The 27,280-nt window shown below is 57.1% G+C and overlaps 6 protein-coding genes across 6 annotated transcripts; all 6 read right to left on the reverse strand.

The window, feature by feature from the left end:
* Positions 1-1,506: 1,506 nt before the first annotated feature.
* On the reverse strand, positions 1,507-6,993 carry LMXM_36_1580 (conserved hypothetical protein; the record flags this gene model as incomplete). The annotated part of the gene is made up of 1 exon (XM_003874453.1): positions 1,507-6,993. The coding sequence occupies one exon, from the start codon at positions 6,991-6,993 to the stop codon at positions 1,507-1,509; it is 5,487 nt and encodes a 1,828-aa protein (XP_003874502.1).
* Positions 6,994-9,486: 2,493 nt separating this feature from the next.
* On the reverse strand, positions 9,487-13,116 carry LMXM_36_1590 (conserved hypothetical protein; the record flags this gene model as incomplete). Its single annotated transcript, XM_003874454.1, has 1 exon — positions 9,487-13,116. The coding sequence occupies one exon, from the start codon at positions 13,114-13,116 to the stop codon at positions 9,487-9,489; it is 3,630 nt and encodes a 1,209-aa protein (XP_003874503.1).
* A 1,377-nt stretch (positions 13,117-14,493) lies between these two features.
* LMXM_36_1595 (conserved hypothetical protein) lies at positions 14,494-14,865 on the reverse strand (the record flags this gene model as incomplete). The annotated part of the gene is made up of 1 exon (XM_003874455.1): positions 14,494-14,865. The coding sequence occupies one exon, from the start codon at positions 14,863-14,865 to the stop codon at positions 14,494-14,496; it is 372 nt and encodes a 123-aa protein (XP_003874504.1).
* Positions 14,866-15,937: 1,072 nt separating this feature from the next.
* On the reverse strand, positions 15,938-16,732 carry LMXM_36_1600 (putative proteasome alpha 1 subunit; the record flags this gene model as incomplete). Its single annotated transcript, XM_003874456.1, has 1 exon — positions 15,938-16,732. One exon carries the CDS (start codon positions 16,730-16,732, stop codon positions 15,938-15,940), a length of 795 nt encoding a protein of 264 aa, XP_003874505.1.
* Positions 16,733-22,676: 5,944 nt separating this feature from the next.
* LMXM_36_1610 (universal minicircle sequence binding protein,putative) lies at positions 22,677-23,024 on the reverse strand (the record flags this gene model as incomplete). The annotated part of the gene is made up of 1 exon (XM_003874457.1): positions 22,677-23,024. One exon carries the CDS (start codon positions 23,022-23,024, stop codon positions 22,677-22,679), a length of 348 nt encoding a protein of 115 aa, XP_003874506.1.
* Positions 23,025-26,299: 3,275 nt separating this feature from the next.
* LMXM_36_1620 (universal minicircle sequence binding protein) lies at positions 26,300-26,848 on the reverse strand (the record flags this gene model as incomplete). Its single annotated transcript, XM_003874458.1, has 1 exon — positions 26,300-26,848. The coding sequence occupies one exon, from the start codon at positions 26,846-26,848 to the stop codon at positions 26,300-26,302; it is 549 nt and encodes a 182-aa protein (XP_003874507.1).
* Between the last annotated feature and the right edge of the window lie 432 nt (positions 26,849-27,280).

Below are 27,280 nucleotides of genomic sequence, written 5' to 3' on the forward strand. Positions count from 1 at the left end.
TAGACGGGCAGGGAGAGGCACTGAGAAAAGACAGCGCACAAAGAGCTCCTCCTCACAAAGCAAAACGGGAGAATCGGAACAGCGGGTACGTGCTACTGTATGGCTTCCCAAGCGTGTCCATGAAGGTGCGCACGCAGAGTCGCAGGATGCAATCGGTAGTTAGATACACGGCCCCACGTGCCTTGCTGGGTGGCGGGCGCACACTTCGTCGCGTCTGGTAATGTTTTGTGTGCCTGTAAAAGATGGCGCAGTGGTTACGGTCGTGTGGTGCTGTATCTAATAAAAAAATCAAAACAAAATGTATAATCATACATCTACGTGTCTTTCTTTGATTCCTTTTAATGGCGTGCGTGCTTCCTCGTGGAATCGCCCCGCGTGACACACCTTCTGCACCGCAGCTGTGGCGGAGAGAGGGAGAGGGAGAGGGAGCGGCTGCGTCAGTTGCGATGAACGGCAGCGCGCCGATGCGAGAGGCAGCAGAACAACAAAAGAAAATGGAAATGGAGGAGAGGAATCGTCGACGAGAGGAGTGGGGAGCGCAGAAGACGTGACATGGCAAACGAAGATGACGCTTCATTTCTCAGCACTCACGCTGGCGCCGGAAACGCCGCTCAGAACCGACCAGAGGAGGTCGTAATGTGCATGCAGGTCTGCGGCTGCAGCTTTTCGGCGTGCGACCGTCCACATGCACAAAAGAACAAAAGTCGAAGGGGTGCATACCTCAGTTTTCCTAGCCCTCATACCAACACCCACTTGGCACACATGAGAGAAGTAGCACATGCTTACATGTCGGTAAACCTTTACCACAGTATCACGCCCGTACACCAAAGGTTCCCCTTGATCTTAACGATGCCCCCGACGCACCTCCTTCTTTGGATAACGTTCGCAAGCGGCGATCTAAAACGTCGGTACCAACGCAATTCACAACAGCAAGCAGACAGGGAGGGGGAGAGATAATCCATGAACGCAAAGAGTGGCGGAAGCGGAGAAGACGCTCCAAGGAGACGTCGTCGATCCTTTAGGCATTCGTGTCAACACGGATACTGCCACTCTCACTCCTCCCCCTCCCCTTACACACATCCACACCTCCACGCTCTAGAGCATACGTGCACCCGTCTTCAGAGAAACGGGGCACTCTAGAAAAGGCAGAAAAGAAACAAGGTAAAAGAAGCGCTTATCAAAACATGGCACCTCGTGGAGGCAGCGGTTAGCATACACGCTCGACTCCTGCTGCCAGGCAATGTCGTCCCACCATGCAGCAAGATGAAAGAGCGTGCATTTGCACATTTGCTCGTGCCCCCTTGCGCACGACTGCGAGATGGAAGAGGTTCACCACGGCGCGCTACAAGTAGCAGACGCACGGAGTGATAAGTGAGAAAAGGAAAGGGCGTGTGTGTATGTGTGTGTGTTTGGGGGGGGGGGGCGAAGACGCGCAGCGCCACATAGATAACCACAGACGCTTCTTTTTCTCTCCTACGCCTCTTCAGTCGTGCGAGGCCGTGCAGCCTAGAGGTGCTCCATCCGTCGCGCCACCGCCCGTTCCATGGCGAAGTCGAGAAACTGCGCCAACACCCTCTTGCCTTTTGCCAGCCCGCGTAGCACCTCAGCGGCCTCCGAGTCTGACGCGAAGGCACGCAACGCGTATGCACGCAGCACCAGAAGGGACGCGTCGAAGTTGCTGCGCATCGGTTCGGTGCCTTCAATGAAAGCCGAGTACCCTGTCAACACAGTCGCTTCACGCAGCGTCCACCACGTACCCTCGGCATTCGCTGTCACGTAGTCCATTGCCAGTACGATGCCGACCAGCATGGACAGCACCTCCTCCGCTACAGAATCGTTGAACAGGTTCGGCAACACCTCTTCCGCCGTGGAAATGAGCCCCTGCAGCAGCGGTAGAAGCGCAAAGCGAAACACGCTGAACCGGCGATCGTCATCGTCGTCGGTCTCAGCGCCAGACTCGGCATTTTCCAGAATAACACTCCACGACTCGTCCAGCACACTGGTTGCCGAGCTGCGTGCATCGCTGAAGTGGAACACGAAAACGCGGGCACGTAGTAGGTCGGCGAGAAGAAGCTCCAGCGCCGGCGGGGGCGCGGTCGGAACGGCTTCGGTCAGGCCCTGCGTGCGAGCCGACTGAGGAGCCACAGCACCTCTCCCCGATGCAGTTTTCCTGTAGGCGCTCTCCAGTGGCGACGACAGCGACGCGGCGCGCAAGTAGACACCACCGCTGTGAATCGGGTGGTATGGCGTCATCGTACCTTCCGCTGCAAAGCCGTCGGCGCCGGCACGATGTCCCGATACAACACGCCGAGGCGGTGTCGCCATAGAAGTCGCTGATGACGTGAGAGAGCGGGTGCGTGAGATAGGCGGTGGGTACTGCTGCAGAGCACTCAGACCCTTGTGGCGATGCTGCTGCAGTCGTTGGGCGTCAGCCCACGCCTGCCACGTCCTCCAGTACGTCCGTAAAGCTGACATGCGATGGAAGTGTCCCATCATCGCCGCGGTGGGAAGTGGGCCACGGCAGCAGGTGCCGCGGCTCAAGCGACGGCCATGCGGCACTGCCACCGCGGCCCGCGCAAACCGAGCCAGCGCCTCCTCCTGACGACGGCACCTCCCAGCAGCAAGAAGACGCTGCCACCGCGCGTAGTACGCGCCACGCAACTGCGCCATGAGAGCGCCCTCCAAGCGACGCGCCAACACACGCTCGCGCTCCAGCCTCGCTGTGCGCTGCCGCCGCATGAGGTGCGTGTGATGAAACAGTCCTAGGTGATCCTTCCACAAGTGAAAGTATGTGCGACGGTGGGACTGGAAGGTGTAGTGCCCCAGCTCCTGAATGACGTGTACCGCGTTCATGCCAATGTCCTCGCACAGAGCATAGTAGCGATGCCGCTGCGTTTGGCACATGGCAGCTGACTCGGCGCGGCACAGCTGCAGTTGCCGCAGCCACCGCCACTGCTGGACTTCTCGCGACTTCGCGAGATTCTTCATGTCCGACCGGCCATCCACGCAAACGAGGGTCACCACACCACATGACCGTGGTGCGCTGGACACTCCGCTGTTGCTCGTCGTGCTGTCGCTGCCGCACGAGAACGAGGGCTGCAGTTTTAGCGCCAATGGCTTGAGAGAATCGCGGGCCACCACTGGATCTGCAAGCGAAAGTGTGCGCTGGCATTGTCGCCGTGGCGACTCGGTGACAGTCGCCGCTGCGAGACAATCCGATGCCCCCTCATGCCAGCCGGCGGCGGCGCTACAGCACAGCAGCAGTGCGCGCTGCGACCGCACCGCGATTGGGAGGACTTGTGTGAGGTGGGCCGGTGGGAGATCACGGCACTCCTTGTGGCACTCGAGCCCAAAGCCGTTTGTCACCCGCGCATCGTTGAGGTGGCTGCGCGTCAACGCCTGCTCCTGAAGCTTCACCCACTCCTGCACCGAAGGTGGGGCAAGAAGAGCGTCCGCGGACGGGTGAGGCATACGAGAGACGACGCTCTTGTCGCGCGTGGAGAAAATCGACGCGAATCCGTCCTCTCGCGCCACCCACAACCGACCTTGCCACGGGTCCAAGAAGAGCTGTGTGATGGGCTGCGCGTGCACGTCGAGAAGGCGCTTGCGAAGTTGCAGGTCGAAGGCGCCCATACTCACACGGTCCAGCATCGCCACCTCAGCCATCCACTTCCGTATCACCGCCCCTGTCGACTCCTCCATAGCCAGATCCCCGCCCTCTTCCCTCGCGTCGTCGCCGTTCCGCTGCCGAAACAGCTCTTGCTCGTCCTCGTCTGGCAGCAGCCACTGCGGGACACAGCGCACCGTCCACATGGCGCCGTCGACAGCAACGTACATCTCGAGCCGCTGGAAAGCAAAAAACAGCGCCTTTTCCTCGGTCAGCTCCTCAAACTCATTCTCCAGAATCCGCGTGTCCACCTCCTCTTCTGTGGGACGATGCTGCCACGATGCAAGTCGACTGGACGGCTTGGGAATGCGGCGCAGTGTCGTGCGGATGTGTGGCGGGAGGTCAACCGCCACGTCGGCGATGGCCGCTGCCGCCCCCTGCCCGAATCGAATCTGGCACTTGGCTGCCTGCGTAGGCATCAGCAAGTCCTGCCCGGCGCTCACAGTGCCGCACCCATTCCTCGCCGTGACGGAGGTGCCGCGTTGCACACTGGCGCGGGAATGCATGCCGGTTTGAAGTTGCGCGGGGTGACGTGACTCCGAAAGGCGGCCTGGAGAGGTACTCGGTCGATGAGCAGAGCCGCGCGATGGCGAGGTACTCTGCAAAGGAGAGCGGCGCATGGAAACAGACGTCTCGTGGACAGAGTTTCGGCTCTTCTTCACCTTCTTCGCCTTGGCAGGGCCGGACACAGGGACAGTGTTCTTCGTCGATGATGGATGGTGAGGCGGCAGTGCGTTATGCAGCGGTGGGTGTTGGTGAACCGTTGCCGAGGGAGCTGCAAGAGACTTGCGTGAGGCGGGTAGGGCAGGCACAGTGCTATGGCCGTCGCTCAGCCACCCGCCTTCCCGCTCCGCAGTGACCTGTGGCGACCGACCCTGTGCTGCCTGCGACAGATCGTGCTCCTCGGTGCTGCTACGGCCGATCGAGGGTCGCTGCAGGTTCTTGCGTACTGTAGAGGCCTCGCCGTCAGACTTAAGCCCCGAGGGTGGCCGGTTAGAGGGCAGTTCGGAAAGGCGGGCACGATTCTCGCGCGCCTCGGCGAGACCAAGACCTCTGCATGCACGGCGGCTCTTGGGGACGCGGTCCGACCTGCGAGTCCCGCCATTGCCCTTGGACGCCGAGGTGCGCCGAGGGCTCGCGTTGGATGTCCCTGACGTGGGTCGCGACGCACCGCTTCTGTGGTTCACGGCCAAGCACCCGTCGCTGCGAGATGACATGGAGCGCAAGCTGGAGTAGTAGAAAGCACTGAAGCTAGCCGGCGAGCCTAGCGCGCTCTCCGTCACCTCGCTGCACCGATGCAGCTCCTCGTCAAGGTTCCACAGGTGCAAGGTTCCCATGCAGTCCGACGCCACCAGTAGATTCACGCGCAGCGACTGCGCCGGCTCGGCAGCCAGCGGCGGCATCATGTGCTCCAGCTCCCGCTCCACTCCCTCCATCTCCTCCTCCGTCAGCTCCAGCTCGCCGCGCTGCTCCTCGCGCTTGTCAAAGCGCGTCTTCGTCTGGGTGAGCTCGATGCGCGGAATTTCTTCCCCCCTGCACGGCGTCGTGCATGGGTCTCGCCTCACCATCTTCGCATCACGACTCACAGGTGCGTCGCAGCCGCCTGCCACGATGAGCGAGGATACCCACCGGAGACTCGTGAGCCCAGCAAAGCCGCCGCTCAGCTTCGCCAGCGGCTTCACCTGGACTAGAGTGCAGCTCGACCGAACCTGCATATTCTGCAGCCCAGGTACAGGAGAGGAGCAGTCGAACGTTATGACGTCGCTGGACACTCCCGTCGCGCCGGACAGCGCCGCAGATGCATCGCAGCAAAAGGATGTGCCGGAAGCAGCGGTACCGCCGACAGCCAGCGACCCGGCAGCGCCGTGACGGAACATCGATGCGCCGTTGCTTTGGGTTCCCTCTTTTTGCTCCTGCCGCTGCAGCTGAGCTGTTGCCACTGCCTCGTAGACCTGCCGAGCGTCCCAGATAACGACGCTGGCATCCGTCGCAGCAATGCAGACCAGCGAGAGGTGCTGGCGCGAGGCCGGATCCGCAGGCTCGCCGCCAGCTTGCTCTGCAGCTGTGGCACTATCGGCACCGGCGCTGAGGACCGCCGTCATGCACTGGATCGCGTTGCTCACCCGGTTCGGCAGCCCCCACTTTGGAGAGTCGCCGAACGCGCGCGCGGTGTCATGGCAGGGGCTGCAAACAATAGAGACAATAGCGCCGCCCTGGTAGCGCGGCAGTTCGTAGACGAGGGCGGCGGAGGGGGCTTTCGAAAACGGCGACGATGGCCCGCACGCGCGGATGTGGTGGTGATCTGCAGGCACAAGTCGAACACTGCCATCCTGCAAGCCGCACCACACGTAGTCTGTGAATGCGAGCTGTGACGCCTTTAGTCGCAACACATCGTGGGGCTCTCTCACAGGGAGGACGTGCAGCTGGTGCGCCTTCATGAATCCGCGAAACGGCGCGTGTTGCAGGGCCGTGACGGCAACCCTCATTTTGGGATCGAGAATCCGGAGTAGGCGTTGGCCCGTCACGGTGTTGCGGACGACAATCTCGTTCTCATAGCTCGACCCACCGACGCACCACAAGGTTGGCGGTGGCAAAAATATGTCGTTGCGCTGCTCCCGATGCGCGCCACGCACCGCGTCAGCCGTCTCCCGGGTCGCCGTCATGGACACCGTCTCGTCATCCCACTCCGTGGGAGCACAGCTGTCAGCAGCACATTGCTGCTCGCACACGTCGTACGAGGTCGACGGCACGTGCGCCTGGAAACGGCGACGGAGCGCCTCCTGAACCTTCTCCAAGTCCGGGAGTGGGTGCACCACGCAGGCACGGCGCATTGTCGCTCGTGAGTTGAGGGGGGCGGCGTAGTCATGGTACACCGACACCGAGTCCGCTGGGCGCTTAAGCTTTGCCCGAAGAAACGCGTATTCGCGCAGCCACGCGTCCGGGTGTTCAAACGCAGACAACGGAGGCACGTGGAGCGACTCACCGAGCCCCGCCGAGCCCGTGCGCACGGACGAGACGCGTACGCTGCTGTTGGTGGCCGTCCCTGGGCTCATCTGCAGACTTGCATCCGTAAAGACCGCGCCTGAGATATCCAGCCCCGCCTTGCGCGCATCATGCTTCGTTGGAGACATGGTGTGGCGCTGAGAAGCGCTCAAGCACGCCAGCGCCACATCGTCGAAAAGACGAACATCCTCCTCTGCTGACACGGGCCGCAGCGCTTGTCGCCGCAGCGAAATGCTGCAATGAGCAGCAGACGCCCCAAGCGGCGATGGAGGCGGTGCCAGACGAGTCGCCGGGAACGGTGTTTGCGAAACATGTCCAGCCATATCTGAGTGCAGTCCCCCAGTCTATACGAGGGAGTGCACAAGACAACGGAAGTCAAGCGAGCGCGCGAGAGAATGGAAGCGCTGCCAGGGAGGCGATGGCACGTGACGCAGCCCACAGACTAGAGTAGAATGCACGCCGCACAAAAAAAAGAAAGAAAAGACACTTCCTTCGAGCGAGAAGGCCGAGAGAGAGAGAGAGAGAGCAAACAAACGAGAAAAAAAAACGTAGCTGCAGTGTCAAAGCGCTGCGTGCGACCGCGTCACGACAAAACGGAGGGCGGGGCAGAGAAGAAAGAATGAAGAAGGGAAGGGACACAGACACGGACACACAAGGAGAGAGAAAGCACGCCAACAACGATAGTCTTTGCGAGAAGACACGCACAAGAGGAAAAACTATAAACATATACCCGTATATCTACACACACACAGACACGCACGTGACAATGAACAGACACAGGCACAGATAGAGAAAGCGGACCAAAGAAAAGGAGGAAGGGGTGGGGTGCGGTAAAGACAGAAGACAACAAACCACAAGAGTAACAAAGCCCCCCCTTACAGGAAAAAAATATGGGTACGGAAAAGGCGGAAGAGAACGAAGAAGAGAGACGCTCGTCAGATGGTGGGTCGCCACGCATACATGCGCCGAATCGAAAACACACACACACAACAGAGCACGGTTACAGTCGAGGTCTAGGAAACAACAAGAAAACGAAGGCGCAGATAGCCACGAAGATACAGTAATAAAAAAGGCGCTGCGTAAAGAGATCCAAACTTGTTGGCACAAGAAGGTTCGCAGAGACGGGCGATGTGCTCGTCAAAGGCAATGCTCTGACGACGCGAGAGTCGATGGCAGGATCACGAATTAAGTGAGGAATGGTGTGCGAATGTGTGTAGGGGGGAGATAGGGAGGGTATGTGCACACGTCGGGAGAGCGAGTGAGAAGAGTTAATCTTCGTAAGCACTCAATGCGACACGACAAAAAAAAGAGCGATCGGGAGGTCCCTTTTTTGTTTTCGTTTTTTTTCCGTCTGCCCCCGCCTTCGTAATGAAAACCCTGTTCAGCGACTCTCGAAAGTGTGCCCCGCAGCTATGCGGTGTGTGTGCGTATGGTCGTTTGATGGAGTGGGGCACAGGTGTACGGTTGTCAGAAAAGCTACGTTAGAAAGCGCAAGACGTAAGAGCGAAGCGATGAGAGGAGGAAGGTTGAGAAGCGGACGTGGAAAGCATGGAAAGGGAGGATGAGTTTAGTCGGTGCGCACATCAGACACGGGGTCAAGCGGGAGCTTCGCTAAGTGAAGGTAGGCCTCTGTCTCCCACCCCCTCACACACACAACGCGAAAAAAAAATGCGCAGCCTTTATGCAACCAGAAGATTTGACAATCGGTCGCGGTGATCGCAGAAGCAACCCCACGTAGGTCGCCAAGGCAGCCTCCCAGCGCCTGAGATGATTCATGTCGCAGGCAAGCCTAGGGAGGCCGAACGCACACGCACTACCACGCACACACACATTCTTCGCGAATGCTGTGAAGGAACGACTGCACGTTCCTAAGTTGCTCCTCGTGGATGCTTTTACCGCTTACCTCTCTTTGGTCCTCTCGCTCACGGAGTGTGTTCTGGCGTTGCACCTCCCCCCGCCCCGCCTCCCGCCTCCCGCTCCCTCCACTCGGCTGACAGAGAGGGGCAATGCGTACAGCAGCATCAAGAGGAAAAAAAAGGTGAATCGAAGCAAAGAAAAGGCAGCGCGAAGAGGTCAAGGTATGAACACGTTGTGTGCCCGGTTGAAGAGAAAGGAATGGACAATGAAGCACGTAGAGGGACAGCTTGAGAGGGCCGGTAGGAGGGCATCCTCACGCGCCGCTCGGCGGCTGTCGGTCGCCTGCCCCCACCCCTCTTCCCGCTCTCCTGCCCCTCCACAAGCTCCCCCCTTCTCTCAGGTCGTTATACCGTCTCCTGGTGCGCGTGAGCGGCGAGCGTGCGCGAGGCCTCCGTCCCGCCTCCTCTGAGGGCGGGACAAGAAAAAGGACATGAACTCAGAAATAGGAATCGGAGGGTTGGCGCGTGTGAGGCACACACGCACACAGAAAAGGGCAGCACAAAGACACACAGAAACAAAAACAAAAACTCGGCATCCAACGCAGGCGCACCGCTCGCATAGACGCCACACTTCTATGTCGCCCAACGCCGGTCCAGCCTGTGGATTCCCGGATCGGCTAGGGCGAGAGAACAACACTGTTCTTCTATGATGGTCCACAATGGTTCTGCTTGTCTTTCACTACCCCACGCATACTTCGCCTTTTTCTTTGCCTACCGCAGGTACAGGCCCAAGCCTGCCCCTCCCCATCCACCACCAGCACCAGAAAAACAAACTGCCGCTGCTTCTCGACCACCCTATGTGTCTTGTCCTCAACCGAGACGGAGGAAGTGAGATGCGTCGCTCACCGTAAGCGCATCAGAGGGTCGGGACAAGCCAGATCCGAAGGGAAGGGGGGGCACCTACTCGTACTCTTCCGTTGCAACAAACACTTCGTCGCTGTCTAACCCGTCCGCCAGGGATGACAGGGCTGTCTCCTGTGTGGTGGGAACGTTCACAACAGAGCGACGGGAACGTGCGGCGGCGGACGTACGCTGGCCCTGACTAACCTCGACCTCGACGGCATCTTCTGCGTTACCTTGACTCGCACCAGTAGCACGAACGTGCCAGCCGTCAGCGGTGACCACTCGTGACGCGACCGAGATACGCTGGCCTGGGCCATCAGGAAGTGCAGACGAGGAAGCTGCACCAGTGGCGGCGCTCGAGCGCTCAGACAAGCCTTGTGTGATCGCGTTAAGCATGCCCTCCTCCTCCGCCACCTGCGTCGTGCCAGCGAGTGCCCGTTGACGCTTCCCGCCAGCCATCAACGAGGATGCTGTCGAGTCGTCCAGTTTTGCAGCTTTTCGCAAAGCAGTGACGAACGCAAGCACGTAAGAGTTGGTGGCCTCTGTGAACAGACTGCTCCGGCTCAGGTGATCCCGCAGCACGTGGAGCGCATCAGCCGGGCGCAGCTTCCCCGCGTACGACGAGACGGCTTGCAGAAGAAGCGGGTCTGTCGACGCTGCGAAGTCAGCGCCAAAGCGCACCATAGCCGGACAGCACGAGTACAGTCGGTCGGTGCCGACAAAGTGCACCGAGGATAGCTTCAAGCCTATCTGGTACAGCGCCTCCACAGAAAACGGTGTCGCGCCAACCTCGACACAGTGATGATACGCCGCGAGGAGGATGTCGCGTTCAAGGGTAAAGCCGTCGTCGCCGGCGCGATCACGCAGACTGTGGAAGAGGCTCTTGAAGGCATCGGAGACCGCCTTCGATGACGTGTACGTCCACAGCGACAAAAACGGCGCAGCCAGAATGGCGTCAAGCCGCTTAAAGAGGAAGAGGCGGGCGACGCCCGTCACCAGCCGCAGCTGAAGCGCCTCCATACGCGAGCAGACGCGCCGCGCCGCGACCAATTCAGTCAACCCCGCAGTCACCCAGTTAGCGGCTTGGGACGGGCGCTGTTGCTGCTGCGCCCTGTGCTCCAGTACGTGCATTTTCAGGTAGTCTTGGGCGCTACGCAGCTCTGCCGAGACTCGCTCGTACAGCCCGCGAAGCAGCCGCACAAGCATCTCCTGCTGCACCTGCGCTAGATCGTAATACGGCAGTGCCAGGAGATCGCAGAGGTAGACGAATACCTCCGCACGAGCCAGCACAGCAGCGCCATCCCCCGCGGCACCGGGAGAGCCGGTCGCCTGCGTCTCCTCCTCCGCCTCCGCCTGATACTGCAGCACACCAGCCACAAAATCCCGCACGTGCGCCTTTAGCTGCGACAACGACAGCGCCGGGTTCGCCTCGTCGGCGGAGCTGTGCACCTGCCAGAGAAGACACTGCACGGCGGTGCCAACCACCAACATCACCAGCGACGCGTTGGTCGCTGGCTGAGCCGCTAGAATCCCCATCAGCGCCGTTTGGATCTGCGGCCAGTGTGCCCCCATCGGAACAAGGGCTGATGCGAGGTTCATGCGGGCCCACGCGTGCAACAAGTCCGCAGCATCGGCCGGCGAGCTTCCCCGGCTGGATCTCGACGACGCCCTGACCGCTTGCGAAAACTGCGCCATGACGCTCTTGAGTAGCTCTTGCAGGTGCGCGTGTGCTTCGTTGCGCAGCGGGTGCTCCGTAAAGGCCAGCTGATGCCACGCCTTGGCGAGGCTTTCGCGCATCTCCAGCGCGGTGCACGACGTGTTCAGCGTTGCCTTTCGCAACTCGATCAGAAGGGCTGACAGAGCGGCCTGGTGACGCTGCGAAGTAAAGGTGGAGACGTCCAGCGCGGCGCACATCTCTGCGGCGGCTTGCAGAACATCCTCGCTACCGCAGTGCACTTCCAGAATGGTGGAGAGAGCGTGCGCTGCATCCTCGCTGAGACGATGCAACAACGCCTCCGCCTCCGCCTTTGTCGCCGGCGGGATTTTCTTGCCTGCCGTGACCGTGCCGCCGCGGCGGTCATCCTTCGGCAGCGGCCCCAGCGTCAGTCGGCCCTGCACCTTCAGCAACAGCGCCGCCATCAACTGCAAGCCCACGACAGCGTCGAGAGGTTTGTCGGACTGCGCGGCGGCGAGGATGGGCTGAAAGTCGGTCAGCAACAGCGGCGGTCGCTCTGGCGTCCAGAGAGCGTCAATCAGGTACTTCTCCGGCATAGCCTCCCGGTACTGAGAGCGCAGCGTGGCGGCGAAGGAGCATAGCAGCTCCGTGGCAACACTCACCTGCGCCGCTTCGCTATCCTCCGCCGCGGTGCGGCAGTGAATAAAAACCTTCAGCAGGATGCCCGCAGCAGCGCGGATGGACGGCCGCTCGTCGAAAAGCGTCAGAAGAACCTGATCCACTCTCTCGTTGCTCAGCAGCTCGCTTCCCTCTGGCACGTCGCTATCGCTGCGTACCATCATGGCCACCACGCGAATGGCCAGCTCCGTGCAGCGTACGTCGACGTCGTTGCTCAACTCCACCAGTCGGCTCGTAAAGTACTGGAGGAACAGATGCAGCCGACTGTAGGCATCCGGAACGTGGGCGAGGGCCTGCAAAATGGTGTCCAGCGCCTCAGCCCGAAGCTCTGGCCGTTTGTCGTGAAGCGGCATGCCGAGGTAGCGCAGGTATTTGTTCGTCATGTACTCCTCCGGAAACTCCAGAATCCACCGACGGAGTGCCTGGAAGCCGGCAAGGCGGATATCCGGTGCAATGTCGCGCAGCCGCTGATGGATGGCCTGCGAGAAGACGTGATCGCGCCACTCGACGACCTTGTTGCGCTTCCTCTGGACTGCGATGATGGTCTTCTTCGTACGGAGAAGCGAAAGCTGACTCTGAAGGTTAGCGGCCACGCTGGAGAGCGCTTGCACAAAAGCGAGCAGTACCACGGTAGCGGTGTGGCGAAAGGAGCGCGACTTGCTCTCGCTCATGGCAATGATCCACTGTGAGAGAATAGGCAAAAATGTCCCGTCCAGCAGCACGTCCGACGCGAAGCCGTCCTGCATCAGCGACGCACACCACTCCGGAAAGGTGCGGCGAAAGCGCTTGTACTTGGCATCCTTATTCACGAGCAGGTACGCCTCCGAGTCCTCCGGCACCTGCGCGTACAGCTCCTCAAGGAGCGGTCGTATCTCCACACCGTCGACAAGCGCGCTCGCATCCAGCTCCACTTCAGCGACGCCGGACGCCTTTGCCAGCACGTTAAGAACGGCGCACAGGGCCCGCTCCTTGTCCCCGCCGCGGTACACAGAGAGAATCGCCTCAGTGACACCCGATACAACACTGGTGCCGTCCACAAGAAACTGCAGCGTCGACTCCGCAAGGGAAGCAGTCTCCGCCTCGCCGAGGGTCGGCTGCGGCGTTGCAATGATTGCTCCGTCAACAGCAGCGGTTGCATTGCTGTCTTGCGGAGACTCCTTCTTGGACGCCTTCTTCGGCAGTGGACCGCTGCGCTGATGTGGGGTGGCCGCTGCGTCGTCCATGGGCAGGGAGGCCACGTCGTACGCCTCTGATACCGCATCCGCCTCGTCGCTGTGCTGCGACGTACGTGGGGAGGGTTTGCCGCGCGCGCGAGTGGACTTCTTCGCCGACATTGCCAATAACTGACTCGTGGGTGAGAATCGCAGGCTGACACGAGCAGGGAGAACGAGAACGTCTGCAACGTACTAGTTCTAGCTGCCGTGTGAAGAGCTCCTTCGTATGCCGAGGACCGAATATACGTCACTTGAGGAGGCTCGGAGGGGACGGTAGCGGAGAGATAGCAAGCTATGTATGGGCTGGTGTGCGCGCGGCGGACGGTGACACCTTCTATGCGAGTGGGAACAATATATATATATACCTACGATGATGTAGTGCGCACTCTCTGTCTATCGGGTGAAGAAGGAGGGGGTCTGTTGCTTGAAATCTGTATAGGTTTATGGGGTGCGTCTGCGATTCTCGGCGACTGCGAGTTCCGAGTGATGGCTGCCAACGCAGAGGATGGTAGGGCAAAGAAAAAGTTCAGCGCGCAAGCAGCGGCACCCTACACACACAACGTGACTCCACTTCAAAGGTGCTGTTTTCGTGTGTACCGCCCCCGCCTTTGCGTGTGTGTCTATGTGTGTGTGTGTGTGTAAAATCTGCAGCACGGCACGCACACACAAGCTGACGTCAGAGACAGGTTCCGATGAGGATGCTGAGGACGGTTGCGAGCCTGTGGGAGCGTTCGGCAAGAGGAGGAAACGGCCAGGAGAACGGAAAGAACGAGAGCGAGAGGGGGGAGGACGGGCGGGTTGGCGAGTGAAGCAATGGAGAGCACGAACACCGCCATGACCGAACACCATGCGAGAAATGGGGCACAGCGGCGAGCCAAAAGAGGACAAAAAAGGCATCGAGAGCTCCTTTCCCTGCTGCACGACAGTGCTAGTAGAGCGGGATTATGTTGCTCCGTCATGCAGCGCGCAAGTCACGTAGTAGACATCGGGGCCGAGAGAAAAGACGAGGAGACGAGGTGCTTTTTGGGCAACGCGACAGCGCCTCTTCCTTTGTGCAAACGGAGACCATGCAACCGCATAATCTTCTGTCGTCGGTGTTAGCTTGTCCAATATCCTCAAGACTCCTTGCCGGTCAACCAATAGGTGCATTGTGCAGCCCCCATGGTAGATCACGTACGCCAAAAAATAAAGTGCCAGTGCCCTGCCCAACAGCGGGTACACACACACACACGTCTGCACGCCATCGAGCGTACTCTTGTTTCGGCAGGCAGGGGCCCCTCTGCCATCGCCCGAAAACAGCGACAAGTGCACGGCGAATTTCCCACACGAGAGTACGCCTGCAGCAGAACGAACAGCCCATCAGCACCGAAGTGTGCGGGTCCACTGCTTTGTCTTGCTGCCAGTTATGACGCGATGGTGGCGATGCGGCAGAAATTCCTTTACCACCATGCCCACCTCTCCTCGTCGCCTTACAGGCCACAGGCTTTCTTTTTTCTCTTACCCACTTAGTAGCTGCAACAGATCTGTCGGAATGGCAGGCGCACCCTCGCCCTCCTTCGTGACACGCCGGACATCTGCGGAGGGCGGGCCCGGCTCCTTCAGCAGCCCAAAACTGGCCTCCTCGTTGCGGTCCACATTAACAGCTACGAGTGCGGCAAGAGGAACAACCTCCTCGGCAGCGGCTGGCATGGCGGCAGAGGATCCCGGTGGAGAAAGTGAGCGTGGAGGTACCTGCGCAGCCGCCACAGTCCCATCCTCTATACGGGCTTCCTTGATGGCTGGAAGGCTCGAGATGCTGTCCACGCTAGACACACTCTTCTCGCTAGGTGACCGCTCCTTCTTTGCCGCAGCAACAGCCTTGCGCGGCATCTGAGTTGCTGTATTATTATTTTCTTGTGATCTTCAATGTTCGCCTTCGCTTCCCGTGAAGAGGGACACTGCGCCTCTCGGTGTGTGTGAATAGGGGATGAGGGGAGCGGGAGCAGAACGGTTGTATTCTGTGAGGAGCCTCGCTTCCTGTACCGCTACAGCGCTGTGGCGAAGGAGCCAAGAGAGAGATCTGTATGCTCCCGTGTGAAGTAGGGGAGAGCGGAGCAAAACAGCACGCAAGGACGAGAGAGTAGAGGGAGAGCGTTAAAGAACATCGATGAGCTGACCGCTAAACCAACAGCGAAAACCGGCATATTCCACACACAACGCCTGAACCATGAACCCTGCATCCATTCCAGCAGTCCTCCTCCCCACCACCACCACCACCCGCCTATCGGAAAGCATACTAATTCGGTGGTGGTCGCCTTTTTCCCGCGGGCAGTGCTGCGCAAGGGTAGAACACCCAAGAAAGTGCGCGAGTTGCACACCTGCTTCCCCGCCACCTCCCCCACATTCCCCCCTCTCCCGCCGCAAAGATGCTGCCCCGATTCACTTCTATCCCTCTCAAGGCGGGGCTCACGCAAAGACCACATGCAGCTTCAACTCGGCCGCTTCAATCAAATGTCGGCTCCAGCCGCCAACACCACACAAACAGGCACACCCACCGTAGATGTAGAGGGAGGGAGAAAGAGGGAAAAGTCAACAAGACGTGAACAGAACAGGAGCATCGCTGCCCTTCCCCCATCCCTTGTACAATCACAAGCTGTCACGCGGCAGGCTCTGCTCAGGCATACACACACGCACACCGACGCACGCACACGACAGGAAGAAGGGAGTCAGCACAAATAAAGTAAAAGAAGGGGTACAACAGGAGAGGACTGGCACACGCCCCCCCCACCCGCCCACAAGACAGTGCGGTCCTTGTGGGTGAGGTGCGAATGCACTCGGATAGAAGGAAAGAAAAGGAGTGGCACGGCAACGCCCTCCCACCCACCCCCACCCTCGTCCACCGCGCCTACAGAGCCACCAGCACGCACCTGCAATCCCAAGCGCCGCTTCCCGGCGGCAGCGTCTATTCCTCGACGTCCAGAGGCTGCTCGTGCAGCACCTCCTCCTCATCATCCGCCGCCGCCACGCGGTCTTCTGGACGCATCTTGAACTCATCCAGGTACCTGCGCGCGCTCTCCTCCTCAAAGATAGTGAAGGGGGTATCCTTGCCTACGATGGCGATGGTGGTGTTTTTTACATTCAGTTCCACGCCCTCCGATGTGGCGGAAGCGAGGGCCTTCAATGCGTGCACCACGAGCTCATCGAGAGTGCAGTCGGTGAAGTGCACGAAATGCTTCTCCAAATACGTGCGGGAGGCCTGCGACCGCACGCCCATCGCCGTGGCCTTGTAGTCGTAGACGTCACCGGACGGCACCGTCTGGTACAGGTGCGGCCCCTGACGGTCGTAGCCAGCAAGCAGCAAGCCAACGCCGAAAGGACGCTTCCCGCCGAATTGGATGTGGCGCTGGTGCTTCTCCCCGACCATGTCCGCCATTTGATTCATTGGCATACCATCGCTATACATGTAGCGATAGTTCATGCATTCTGTGCGCAGGAAGCGAGCAAGCACGCGGCCGTCCGCCACTAGGCCCGAGATGGACATGCCAACATGCTCGTCAATTTCGAAGACCTTTTCTTGGTACGAGGACAGCTCCGCGACGGGGCTGCGCTTGAGTGCGGTAAGCACAACATAGTCCCTCCCTTTCACGCCGACCGTCGCGGAGCCGTTGTTGACAGCCTCGTTCGCATACTCGATCTGAAAGAGCCGACCCGTCGGGCTCCAGGTCGTGATGTCGCTATCATACTCGTTCTTGAACATGACGCACTCCGCGTAGCTGTGTAGAGTCTGTCTGTTTCTGTTTTGGGGTGCGCTGGCTGTATTGGACGGACGCAAGTTCACGCAGGGGCGACAAGACGGACGAGGCTGGTCCGAGACAAACAGGAGCAGACGAAGCACCGAAACACTGTAGGGGTTGTGTGCGTGCGTGTGTGTGTGTGTGTCTTGTGTGAAAGCTTGAATGAGAGCAGGGACTCGTGAGCGTCGCCGTTGATCTTTTCGTGTGTGTTCTCAAAGGAAAAGAAGCAGACACACAGGCCACAGTCGCAGTGGATGATGGCGGTGCACGACAGAGAGAGAGAAAAGGAGAAAGCCGATGCAGTGTAGGAGCAAGGGAGGCAATGGGCACAACCCGGTGTAACATCATCCAACTTTAAGCGCTCACATGTGCCTTTCAACTCATTCCCGGTGCAGCGTGAGCGCGGCAACGCACGCATGCTAAAGGCACCCACACCCGTCTGCACCTCGCCACGGCAGATCACGGATCGAGAGAGGGACAGCTGAGGAGTATCCGAAAAGGAACGAAGGCAGGTTAGCGGTTGCCTCCCCCTCCTCCCCCTTCGACCTTTCCGGCTGCATTTTCCGTACTGGATTTGACGCGCCTCTCCTCCTCCTCCTTTGGCGCTTTTTTTTCGGGCGTTCGTCTTCTCTTTTTTTTTCCGATGTCGGCATGGGACAAGAAACACAACAGAACAAAAAAAAGGCACAAAGACAATACGAAAAAAAAAGGAAGTGACACACACGCACACACACACACGCACACACGCACGCACGCACACAACACCAAAAAGAAGACGCGTCGTTGTTTGGAGGCGTTGCCGAATGGCGTGCCGCACTCCTATCTGATTTTTCTTTCTTTAGTGGGCCTTCCTTCGTTTCGTCTTGTTGGATCTCCGTTCTCTCGCTCTCTGTGTGTGTATTGATGTGTGTATTGATGTGTGTGCGTGTGTGTGTGTGTGTGTGTCGGTTCTGTCTTGGTGATCATTCCTCCTCCGGAACGCTTTTCGTTGTGCGTCGCCTACCTTGTCTTTTTCTCATGTTTGTTTTTTTTCCTTGTTGCCCTTGTGTGTATTTGAGGCGGTGTTCTCAAGAATGCTTCTCTTTTCCTTCTTTCATGTTTTAAACAACAAAAAAAAGGCGACTCACATTAGCGTACACAAAGACATACACCGAATCATGTGCGCGTAGTGAACGGGGCACAAACACATTGCTTGATACGGGCGAGGGTCTTGCAAGGTGGGACGAGCAAGGAGCTAATTCTCTTGAAGAGAGACACGCAAACATACGCACTAGCCAGCAAACCTACCAACAACACGCATAGCAAGATAATCAGGAGTTGCTCTTGAGTTACTGAGCATGTCGAAAGTACTCTGTTTCGAGCCTTGCGGTTCAGAATACATGCCATTGCGTATGTCTGTCCATCTGCCTATAGGTATGGCTGTTTGTATCTGTGTATGTGTGTGTACGTGTGCCTGTGTCTATCTGCGTGCAGGGCAAGGTGTCTCATAGACCTTTGGTCAGCCCATCTCGCCGTCCCCCTTCTCTTGCGCTTTTTTCCCACGTGTTCCTTATTGTCTCCCGTCCCGCACGTCTTTTTGTTTGTTTGTTTGTTTTCTTCCTCTCCACTTCCCGGAGGGGCGTGTTTCCAACACCAAACAGGCGCACAAAGAAAACAAAAAAAAAAGAAAGAAAAAAAGAGAGAAAAAAAGAAACGGAAAAGAGGAGAACAACAAAATAAAATATATAATAATAATAATAATAATAATAATAATAATATATATATATATAAGGACACAAGCGCACAGGCGAAACAGACAACACACGCCGGGAAGAAAACCACACACACACACACATGCATACACAAAAAAAAGAGGAAAACAAAAACAAAACAAAAAAAACAAACGCTCGCATGTGCGTCAAAAGCGACGCTCTCATCTTGTTTTTTTGTTGCCTGTTTTTCTTTTTTTTTCGGTCGTTCTGTTGTGGTCCATTTTCCTGGCGTTCTGAGACGACAGTGGGACTTTGCAAGATCCTTTTCCGTCTCCCCTCCCATTCCCTTTCTCTCCGTCTTTCTTTTCTTCTTTCTTTTTTTTCCTTGACTCCGTGGATCCTTCGTTTCGGTTTCTCACTCCTATTCTTCTCTCCTCGACCTCACTTCTTCGTCGCTTCTTCGTCGCTTCTTCTTTCGCTCGCGTCTGCACAGCTGGCGAGCTTACAACACCGCACGTGCCAAGGAAAACCCTTTTGCACGACGGCGGTGATGGCTTGCCTCGCCGGCAGCATTCGATTCCTTATCCTCCTCCGACTCCTCGTTCTTCGCTCACTCACTCACTCTTACGCGTTCTCGCATCACTCGTGCCGTCCTCCGTCCTCACCCTGCGCCGCTCCTTCAGTCTCACCAAACTCCCTCCCATCTCGCTCCTCACTTTCGTAGGACGCATCACATGCGCACAACACCCCCACATATGGAAGCGGTCGTGTGCTCTCAGAAAACGCCACACACAGAAGAGCTTAAAGGACAGTGAAGTAGGGAGCTTCAAGAGGAGGAGGCGGAGCAAAACTTGCAGGGGTTGCGGTGCGGGGAGGAAGGGGGTAGAAGAGGGATGCACTACCGTCTTTTCGTCACCGCTGAAAGTGGGGAATAACAGCTGAATAGCAGAAACCAAAAAAAAATCATACACACAACATCAGCAGCAGCAAAGGGAAACGAATGGAGAGGGGATACGAAATCAGAACTACCGTCAATCTTTACGAAGTTATCGACCATCGCGGAAAAAAGGGGGAAAAAATAAAGAGTCGTGGTGTCGTACGTCCACGCGAAGGCTCACTTGTTGAAGCAACGTCAAGTCATCGTTGAATGACACCCTCTCGCCACCCATCCATCTCAGCCTTTTCTTGTCGGTATCTGCCGCGTCGTCTATTTTTCCTCCCTCCGTCTCCCCCTTTTCGATCCGCGTTGGATACTGCCTTGATTCGAACCGTGCGGAGTGGCCTCGTTCCCAACGGTGAACAACAAGGCACACACACACACAGACAACCAAACGAAAGCAGCCAACGGGGAGGGGGAGCAGGCACCGAAGAAGGTGTGACGCAACGAAGGACAAGAAGAAGCAACGACGACAGAAAACACAACGAGAATTCAAAAAAGGTGGAGAAAAGAGGGCGGTGGTGGTTTGTGAGTACAAGTAGGAATGCAAACATGAAAAACAGCTCGGACACACACACACACGCAGAGAGACGCACAAGCCAGCACACTCATATATATATATATATATGTATACACGCACACGCCGAGTCACACGGATACGCAAAACGTTTTTTATAACACATCGCTGATGCGCAGCAAATAGAAACCAGCGTAAAGCATGCGAAAAAAAAAAAGGAGACACAAGCGCGTACGAGAAAAAGAGGCACAGAGGGGAGAAAAAAGGAGCAGAGGAGGGGTGTGAGCACGTATAGATCGAGGAAGACGAAAGAGCACAAAGAAAAACGGAGAGGCAACCCAAACGCTTCACATAACGTAGCCGTGCATGAGCTGCTGACAAGAGGCAAGTTTTTTTTTTTGGGGGGGGGGTAGGAGATTCACTTCGCCGTCGTCCCCACCACTGATGCACACATACATGCTCTCTCTCCGCGTGGTGCCCCAAGCCCGCCTCTTCCTCCGCCATGTGCGTTTCTTCGTTGCTCCCGTCCTTTCTCGCTTCTTTCCTCAGCCCTTGAAGTGACAGGACTCTCCCCATCCATCACATCTAGTCGATTCCGATATTTTCTCGCTGTTGCTGACACTTCTCGTACCACAATCTGCTCTTTGTTTTTTTCCGGTGACTGCCATCGCTGACTCTTCGCTGGCGCACCTGTCTTTGCATCCATTGTCTCCGTGTCCGCCTGTGTATGCGAGTGAAAGAGCGGGTCGGTGAATGCGCGTCCGTGATGGAGTGTGCGAGAAGTTTTCAGATGTCTCCCAGTCGCATAATCCTCAAGCTTCGAGTACTCCTCATTCTTCCTTCGACGTGGCGCGCAGATCCTGCTATCTTACGTCTTCAACCTCTGCTGTCCTCTTCTCTCACCCTTCAAAGTGTGTAAGTGGTAGGAGTTGACGATTTGTGCGTCGCACTGTAACAACGGAGGTCTTTCGGTGGCTCACGACGCTGCCCGCGGCGGTGAGGCGAAAAAGAGGCATCGTCGAATCCACTGATGAGCCCCCGACTCACACGCGCACGCACACACAGACACACACAAAATGATGGGAGGCCGAGCGAGGGTGGGGCAGCTCACGTGCCCCAAAGCAGAGGCCGGTAAGACAAAGGGAGCGCGCCACGGCAAAGCATCCATCCGATTTGCCACGCAGGAGATGTGCGTCGTGTTCGTCTATTCGCCTTTCAGTTTGTGGTTTTGTGAGCTCCTGAGGTGCCTTTCAACAACACAAAAGAAAATAAAATCGAAAATAGTGGAGAAAAAGGCAGACTAAAACAAAAGAAAACAAGGTAACAGCACGTGAGGTGTATGTTTGGCCTGAGGCACCTCACCGTTATGAACAAAAAACAAAACAAAAGAAAAACGAAAACAAAAATGCACGGACAGACATACATACACGCACACACGCACACCTACATACAATCAAATCAATCAAATCAAAATCAAGCCGAACATCCCATGAAAAACAAAAACAAAAACTTTTTTTCAATATATATATATATAATGAAACGGCAAAGCCAATCATCATGTGGGGACCAACGAGCGAATGAGCCCCCCCCCCCAAAAAAAAAAAGAAAACTGGCGCCTGAAACATAGAACAGCCAAGGAGGAGGGGGGAGATAAAATGAGAACACAAACAGCAAACAAGAAAAGGAAGCATTGTTTGATTCCTGTCAATGTGAAGGGTATGTGTGTATGTGTCTACTTTTGTGTGCGTGTGTGCGTGTGCGTTGCACATGTGGGAGAAGGGGGGGAGGCGTGCGGAGTGCGAAGGGGGAGGGGGTGAGCTGTCTCTATCCTCTCCCTCTTCGCCGCCATCCTCTTCCGTCGTTCGCTCTCCTTCAGTCCATGAGCTCTCGTCACACGGTCATCGGCTAGGAAAGGATCCTGTGAGAAAGCCGCTCAAGTCGCATGCGCACAAAGACACGAAGGGAGGAACGCGAGAGGGCAGGAAACGAAAACGCACCCACGCTCCTACAGCCACGCACGCACGCACGCACGCACGCACATGTAGAGTCCTCGCTCTATATCAAGAGAGGGCAACGATGACACACGACCCATACCATTCTTTGAATGCGGAAAAGAGAATCTGAAGAACAAGGGCAGGGACAACGATGGGGACTGCTTTTCTCGTTCGCATTTTCTTAATGCACATTATGGCGCGAGAAACGCATCCTTTGCGGGAGACGGGAACATTAGGAATTCGTCAGACACTTACACTCCACAGCAACGTTTGCGCGCACACACCTCGCGACAAGACACGGCCCACGAGCAAATTTTAGAAGCACACGAAACAAAGGAACGAAGCAAAGAGCGAAGGAGTGGGGGCGCCAAGCTGTGCGCGCACCGGTGAAGAGAAGCGTAGCCATCAGCACGGTGCACTTAAACAGACATAGCATTAAGCACTTGCCTCACTGTGTATTTCTCTGTGCTTCCTTTTCTGTTGGTCGTGTGCCACTTTGAAGAGTCTCTCCTGTGTTGCCGATTGGTTGCATCTCTGGGTTGCGATCTCCCTAACCGTTTCGTGTTTCCACGCCATTCCCACGCATATCTTTTTATTTTCCTTTGTCTGCTTTGGAGTGAGTGGCATACCCTTCACCGCTCCCCACTTTCTTGTCTTCGACCTGCCTTTTCGCATCCCTGTTGCACCGCGATCCGCATGTTCTCGCGAGACATCTGTGCTGCGTCAAGCATGGCAAGGGAATCACAATGCCGCCTTTGCACCAGGCGTCTAGTGGCGGTCCGGGCACTCGCGGGACAGGTGCTCCGTCGAGCCACAGTTGTAGCACGACTTCGGCTTCCGCTCGTTCGGGCAGTCGCGGCTCATGTGGCCCGTGCCGCCGCAGTTGTAGCAAGAGCGGGTGTCGGCGCCGGCCTTGGCCTCGTTCGTGCACTCGCGGGACAGGTGCTCCGTCGAGCCACAGTTGTAGCACGACTTCGGCTTCCGCTCGCTGGGGCAGTCGCGGCTCAGGTGGCCGGTCTCACCGCAGTTGTAGCAAGAGCGGGTCGCCGCGGCGCGCGGGCAGCTGCGCGACATGTGGCCGGCCTCACCACACTTGTAGCACGTGATAGCGGACATGATGATGGAAGGAGGTGAGCGAAAAGAATGAGAGAGAGAGCGCGGGGGAAGACTTGGGAAAGCGGAAATCTGCGCCAGTGCGCGCGTGTGTCCAGCGGGGGGTAGAGAGTGAAGGAAAGGAGAATGCGAAGGAAGAGAGAGAAGGGGGTGTGGTGGCGTCCATTCAAGACAAACAGAAAGCGTGAGAAACCAAGCAAAAGGCGAAGAGATGATGGAGGAAAGAGGGCGCATGTGAACGAGTACGTCATTGGCATGGAGAACAGAAACGTGGGCGGGAAAAAAAACGAGCATCCACGTTGCCACAGAAGTGTCAGTAATGCCGTGTTGCCGTGTGTGACGGCAGTAATGCTGACAAGGACTCAGCGTGCGCGTCGAAGCCCACGAAAGTCGCGAGATGGCCCAGGTGGTTCATTGCGTTTCAGCATGACAAAGTGAGCCGCATACTTCTCTGGGCACACCACTGCACCTCCCCAAAGCATTCGTCATTAAAAAACGCCGATGAAAGTGTGATCTTATCACAGACGTTCTCTTGTATTTTTTTTGTGTCTCGATTACAGTTCCGGTTTAGATGATGGCCAAACATGTCTCTCTTCCCGCCGCAGAGGAGAGAGGGGGGAGAAGGGAGAAGGCAAAGCGAGAAAAAAAACACAAGCACATCACCTCACGCCGCTGATCCCTCTCGAAAAAAATGTCCGTCAGGGTCTCTCTGATCTATCTCTCTCCTTGTCCGACTAGAACGTTTTTCTTCGTGTATTAGAGGGACTAGAGACGCTACAAATAGCAGTAATGCAGGACAGGGGAGCGACTGACCATGTGGGAAAATGCGGGTGGGGTGGGGCAACTTTTTTTTGCTTTTTTTTATATATCCCGACACGCGCTCTCATTCTCGCTCTCTTTCTTTACTCGTTGCGCTCTGTTGCATATCGCTCAGCTCCGTCTCACGGGAGTCGCGCCTGTTCAGACCGCACCGTGCGCACTCCGCACCAACGACACACAAGCACACAAGGAAAGAAAGAGACGTCTGCAGAGCAGTGACGAAGAACACAAGTGAAGGAGGGAACGCACTCTGCGAACAGCAGGAGCCGCCCTGCACAGCGCTCCTCAGCCAGTCAAAAAAAAAGCATTGAAGACAACGGCACTCAAAACAAGAGAAAAAACGTGACCAGACGAGAGGAGATGGGATGGCCAGGTATGCGAGTCAGCGTGTACGACTACCTCGCATACGTGTCCACACTCACCAGACAGAGACACGTACATAGAAAACATGTGCAGGGGCAGCAACAGGAGGGGAGAGAGACACATCAGCTGGCGGTGGCGGTGGGCAAGGTTCGATCCCCTCTTGGTATCGCGTTTTTTCCTCTTTTTTGTTGCTGTCGATTGTCATTACTTTGATCTTTTTCTTTTTGTGAGGGGGACGGGGGGGGAGAGGTTGCTGCTCTCTCATTCACGCCAGGTGCGGCGATGTGGTGAGCAAACAGCGACGCACGTGCACACAAAGCGGCGCTGTCGAGACGAAGAGACACGCCGAGTAGAAAGAAAAAAAAAACGGAAACCAAAAGGCGGCGAGGGAAGAAAGAGACGCGCGCCCCCCTCCCTCCCCTTTTTTTCTTTTTTTTTACTTGGACCGGGGTGCGGGATTACGATGTGAGGTCCGCAGAGAAGAAAACAAAAAAACACCTTTAAAAAGACGAAAAGAAGACTTACGCAGAAAACAAAGGGGCGAGGAGAAGCGCCGGCAGCTCGAAAGACACAACAGACGGGGAGAGAAAAGGGAGGGAGAGGGGGCAGGCGAGTACGTGTCGCGAGCAGGACGCAAAACACAGAAGGGGAGACGAAGACGGTAAATGGGAAAAAGAGGAGATGGTTCGGCAGACGCCCAAGCACAACACCACAGTGTGCCTCTTTTCCACTCATGTTTCCTTCTGCTGTTCCCCTCCTGACCCTCTACGGCCCTCGCTTCATCGTGGCGCAATCTCACCGCCATAGCAGCAGATATATTACACGCACGCCGACAAGAAGCCCTCGTGAATGCTGCCCCCTCCCCCTATACACACACGCCTTCTTCCCTCAACTGCAGACTCCAAGCACGCACGGTAGCACCGAGAAGGCCAAAAGCCACCAAAGAAGGCGAGAGAGAGCTGCACCAGTACCGCGATTGCACGTGACCACGACGAGCAAAGCAGAAAAAGCAGGCGGCCCGTGCACATTATGCCAGACCTCTCCGTTAGTCCACTTGCTCGCCTGTGCATCGGTGCTCGCGCGCGTCTTCAAGACATTTTCCAGTCGTTTTCGCGTCATAGGCGTTTAAGGCTGAGATTCATTCGCTCGGGAAAGGGGGTGGCCCCCGTGCTGGGCCCTTCTCTGTGCGACTGGTGGTGTCAGTGCTTCCGATTGTCAGCAACGACGCGCAGGTGCCCTTGTCTCGCGGTAAGAAGGGGAAGGGGGGGAAGAGGGAGACAGAAGCCGAAGACGGGTGAATCATCGTGGTTGCGGTCCCCTCCCTCCTCTCCACCTGCCGACTTCAAGAACAGAAAAGGCAAAAACGAAGAGTACACGGACGTCGAAGCAGACATAGAACAGAGAAAAAAAAGCTTCAACGGTCTCAGAAATTAAAGCCGCCCTCAGCCGTGTGCGGGTCTGCGCATTTTGCATCAGAGGCGGTGGGGAGATCGAGACAAAGGCCTGAACACATCAGAGAGAACATGACTATAATGGAAGGCGTTGAGTGAAGAAACAGAGAGAGGGGAACACGGAAAAGACAGACAAGAGTGAAATGATAAAGAAAGCCTGTAAAGCTTGTCTTTTTTCGATTTGGGCGCGCATGCAGCAGTTTCCTCATCATACGCGGCACTGCGCTCCTCCTGTGTCTCTCCTCCCCTCACACCTCTCCCACCCCACCTCACCATCAAGTCCTTCTCGTCACTTGGACCGCATCCCTCTCAACCTCTGTGGTCACGCCTTCTTTCTTCCCCCACGACAGAGCACACCATAACGTCTGCGAGACTCTCTTCTCTGTCACTCTGTCACCGCCATCCTTCTCATGTTCTGCACAAGCGGCGTCCTTCTTTTTCCTTCCTTGTTACTCCGCCATCATCCCGTGACACTCGCCTTCAACGCTTTCTCTTCGCTCGTCTCGTGCGATTTCGTGCCGATGCCCGTGGGCGCAGAGACGAGCCCAACTGTGGTGACACAGCGACGCTCATCCCTTTCCTTATCATTCATTTCCTATTATCTGCTTCTTTTATGAGACGACTACATTGGTCGGAGTCAGGCGTCTAGTGGCGGTCCGGGCACTCGCGGGACAGGTGCTCCGTCGAGCCACAGTTGTAGCACGACTTCGGCTTCCGCTCGTTCGGGCAGTCGCGGCTCATGTGGCCCGTGCCGCCGCAGTTGTAGCAAGAGCGGGTGTCGGCGCCGGCCTTGGCCTCGTTCGTGCACTCGCGGGACAGATGCTCCGTCGAGCCACAGTTGTAGCACGACTTCGGCTTCCGCTCGCTGGGGCAGTCGCGGCTCATGTGGCCGGTCTCACCGCAGTTGTAGCAAGAGCGGGTCGCCGCGGCGCGCGGGCAGCTGCGCGACATGTGGCCGGCCTCACCACACTTGTAGCACGTGATAGCGGACATGATGATGGAAGGAGGTGAGCGAAAAGAATGAGAGAGAGCGCGGGGGAAGACTTGGGAAAGCGGAAATCTGCGCCAGTGCGCGCGTGTGTCCAGCGGGGGGTAGAGAGTGAAGGAAAGGAGAATGCGAAGGAAGAGAGAGAAGGGGGTGGGGCACATGTGCGGAAGGGGGTGATGTTGTGCAGCAGAAAAGAGAATGCACATAATGTGTCACGCGAAGTGAGGGCGGAGGTAACGATGCAAAAACACACGGAGGAAGAGGCGGCGAATAGCAATGTGCAGAGAAGGGCACCCACGAAGAAGCCCGCGTTTGTCTTATCATCCGGGGAAGGAAATTGTCGGGTGACAAGGCCCTCGCTGCCACGCACACACAAGCAGAACCACCCGCGGTAAGCATTGCATCTCCCCGGCAGGGTTGAACTTCCTTTCTTGGTTCGACTCGACTGGAGGGGAGCACGGCAGATGCGGCCTTCTCCCACAAAGCAGACCATTTTCTCCTCCAACAGTCACGTGTGTGAAAGCAGAAACACCATCCAGCGTGAAAAACGCTGGACGACTGCACGGAACAGCCGATTCAGCAGCCTGTCGTCCTGTTCCACCTCCTCATGTCATAACCGACGGGGGGTGTCCAAATAT

Source organism: Leishmania mexicana, chromosome 20 (assembly GCF_000234665.1).
Source record: "Leishmania mexicana MHOM/GT/2001/U1103 complete genome, chromosome 20".
NCBI lineage: Eukaryota > Euglenozoa > Kinetoplastea > Trypanosomatida > Trypanosomatidae > Leishmania > Leishmania mexicana.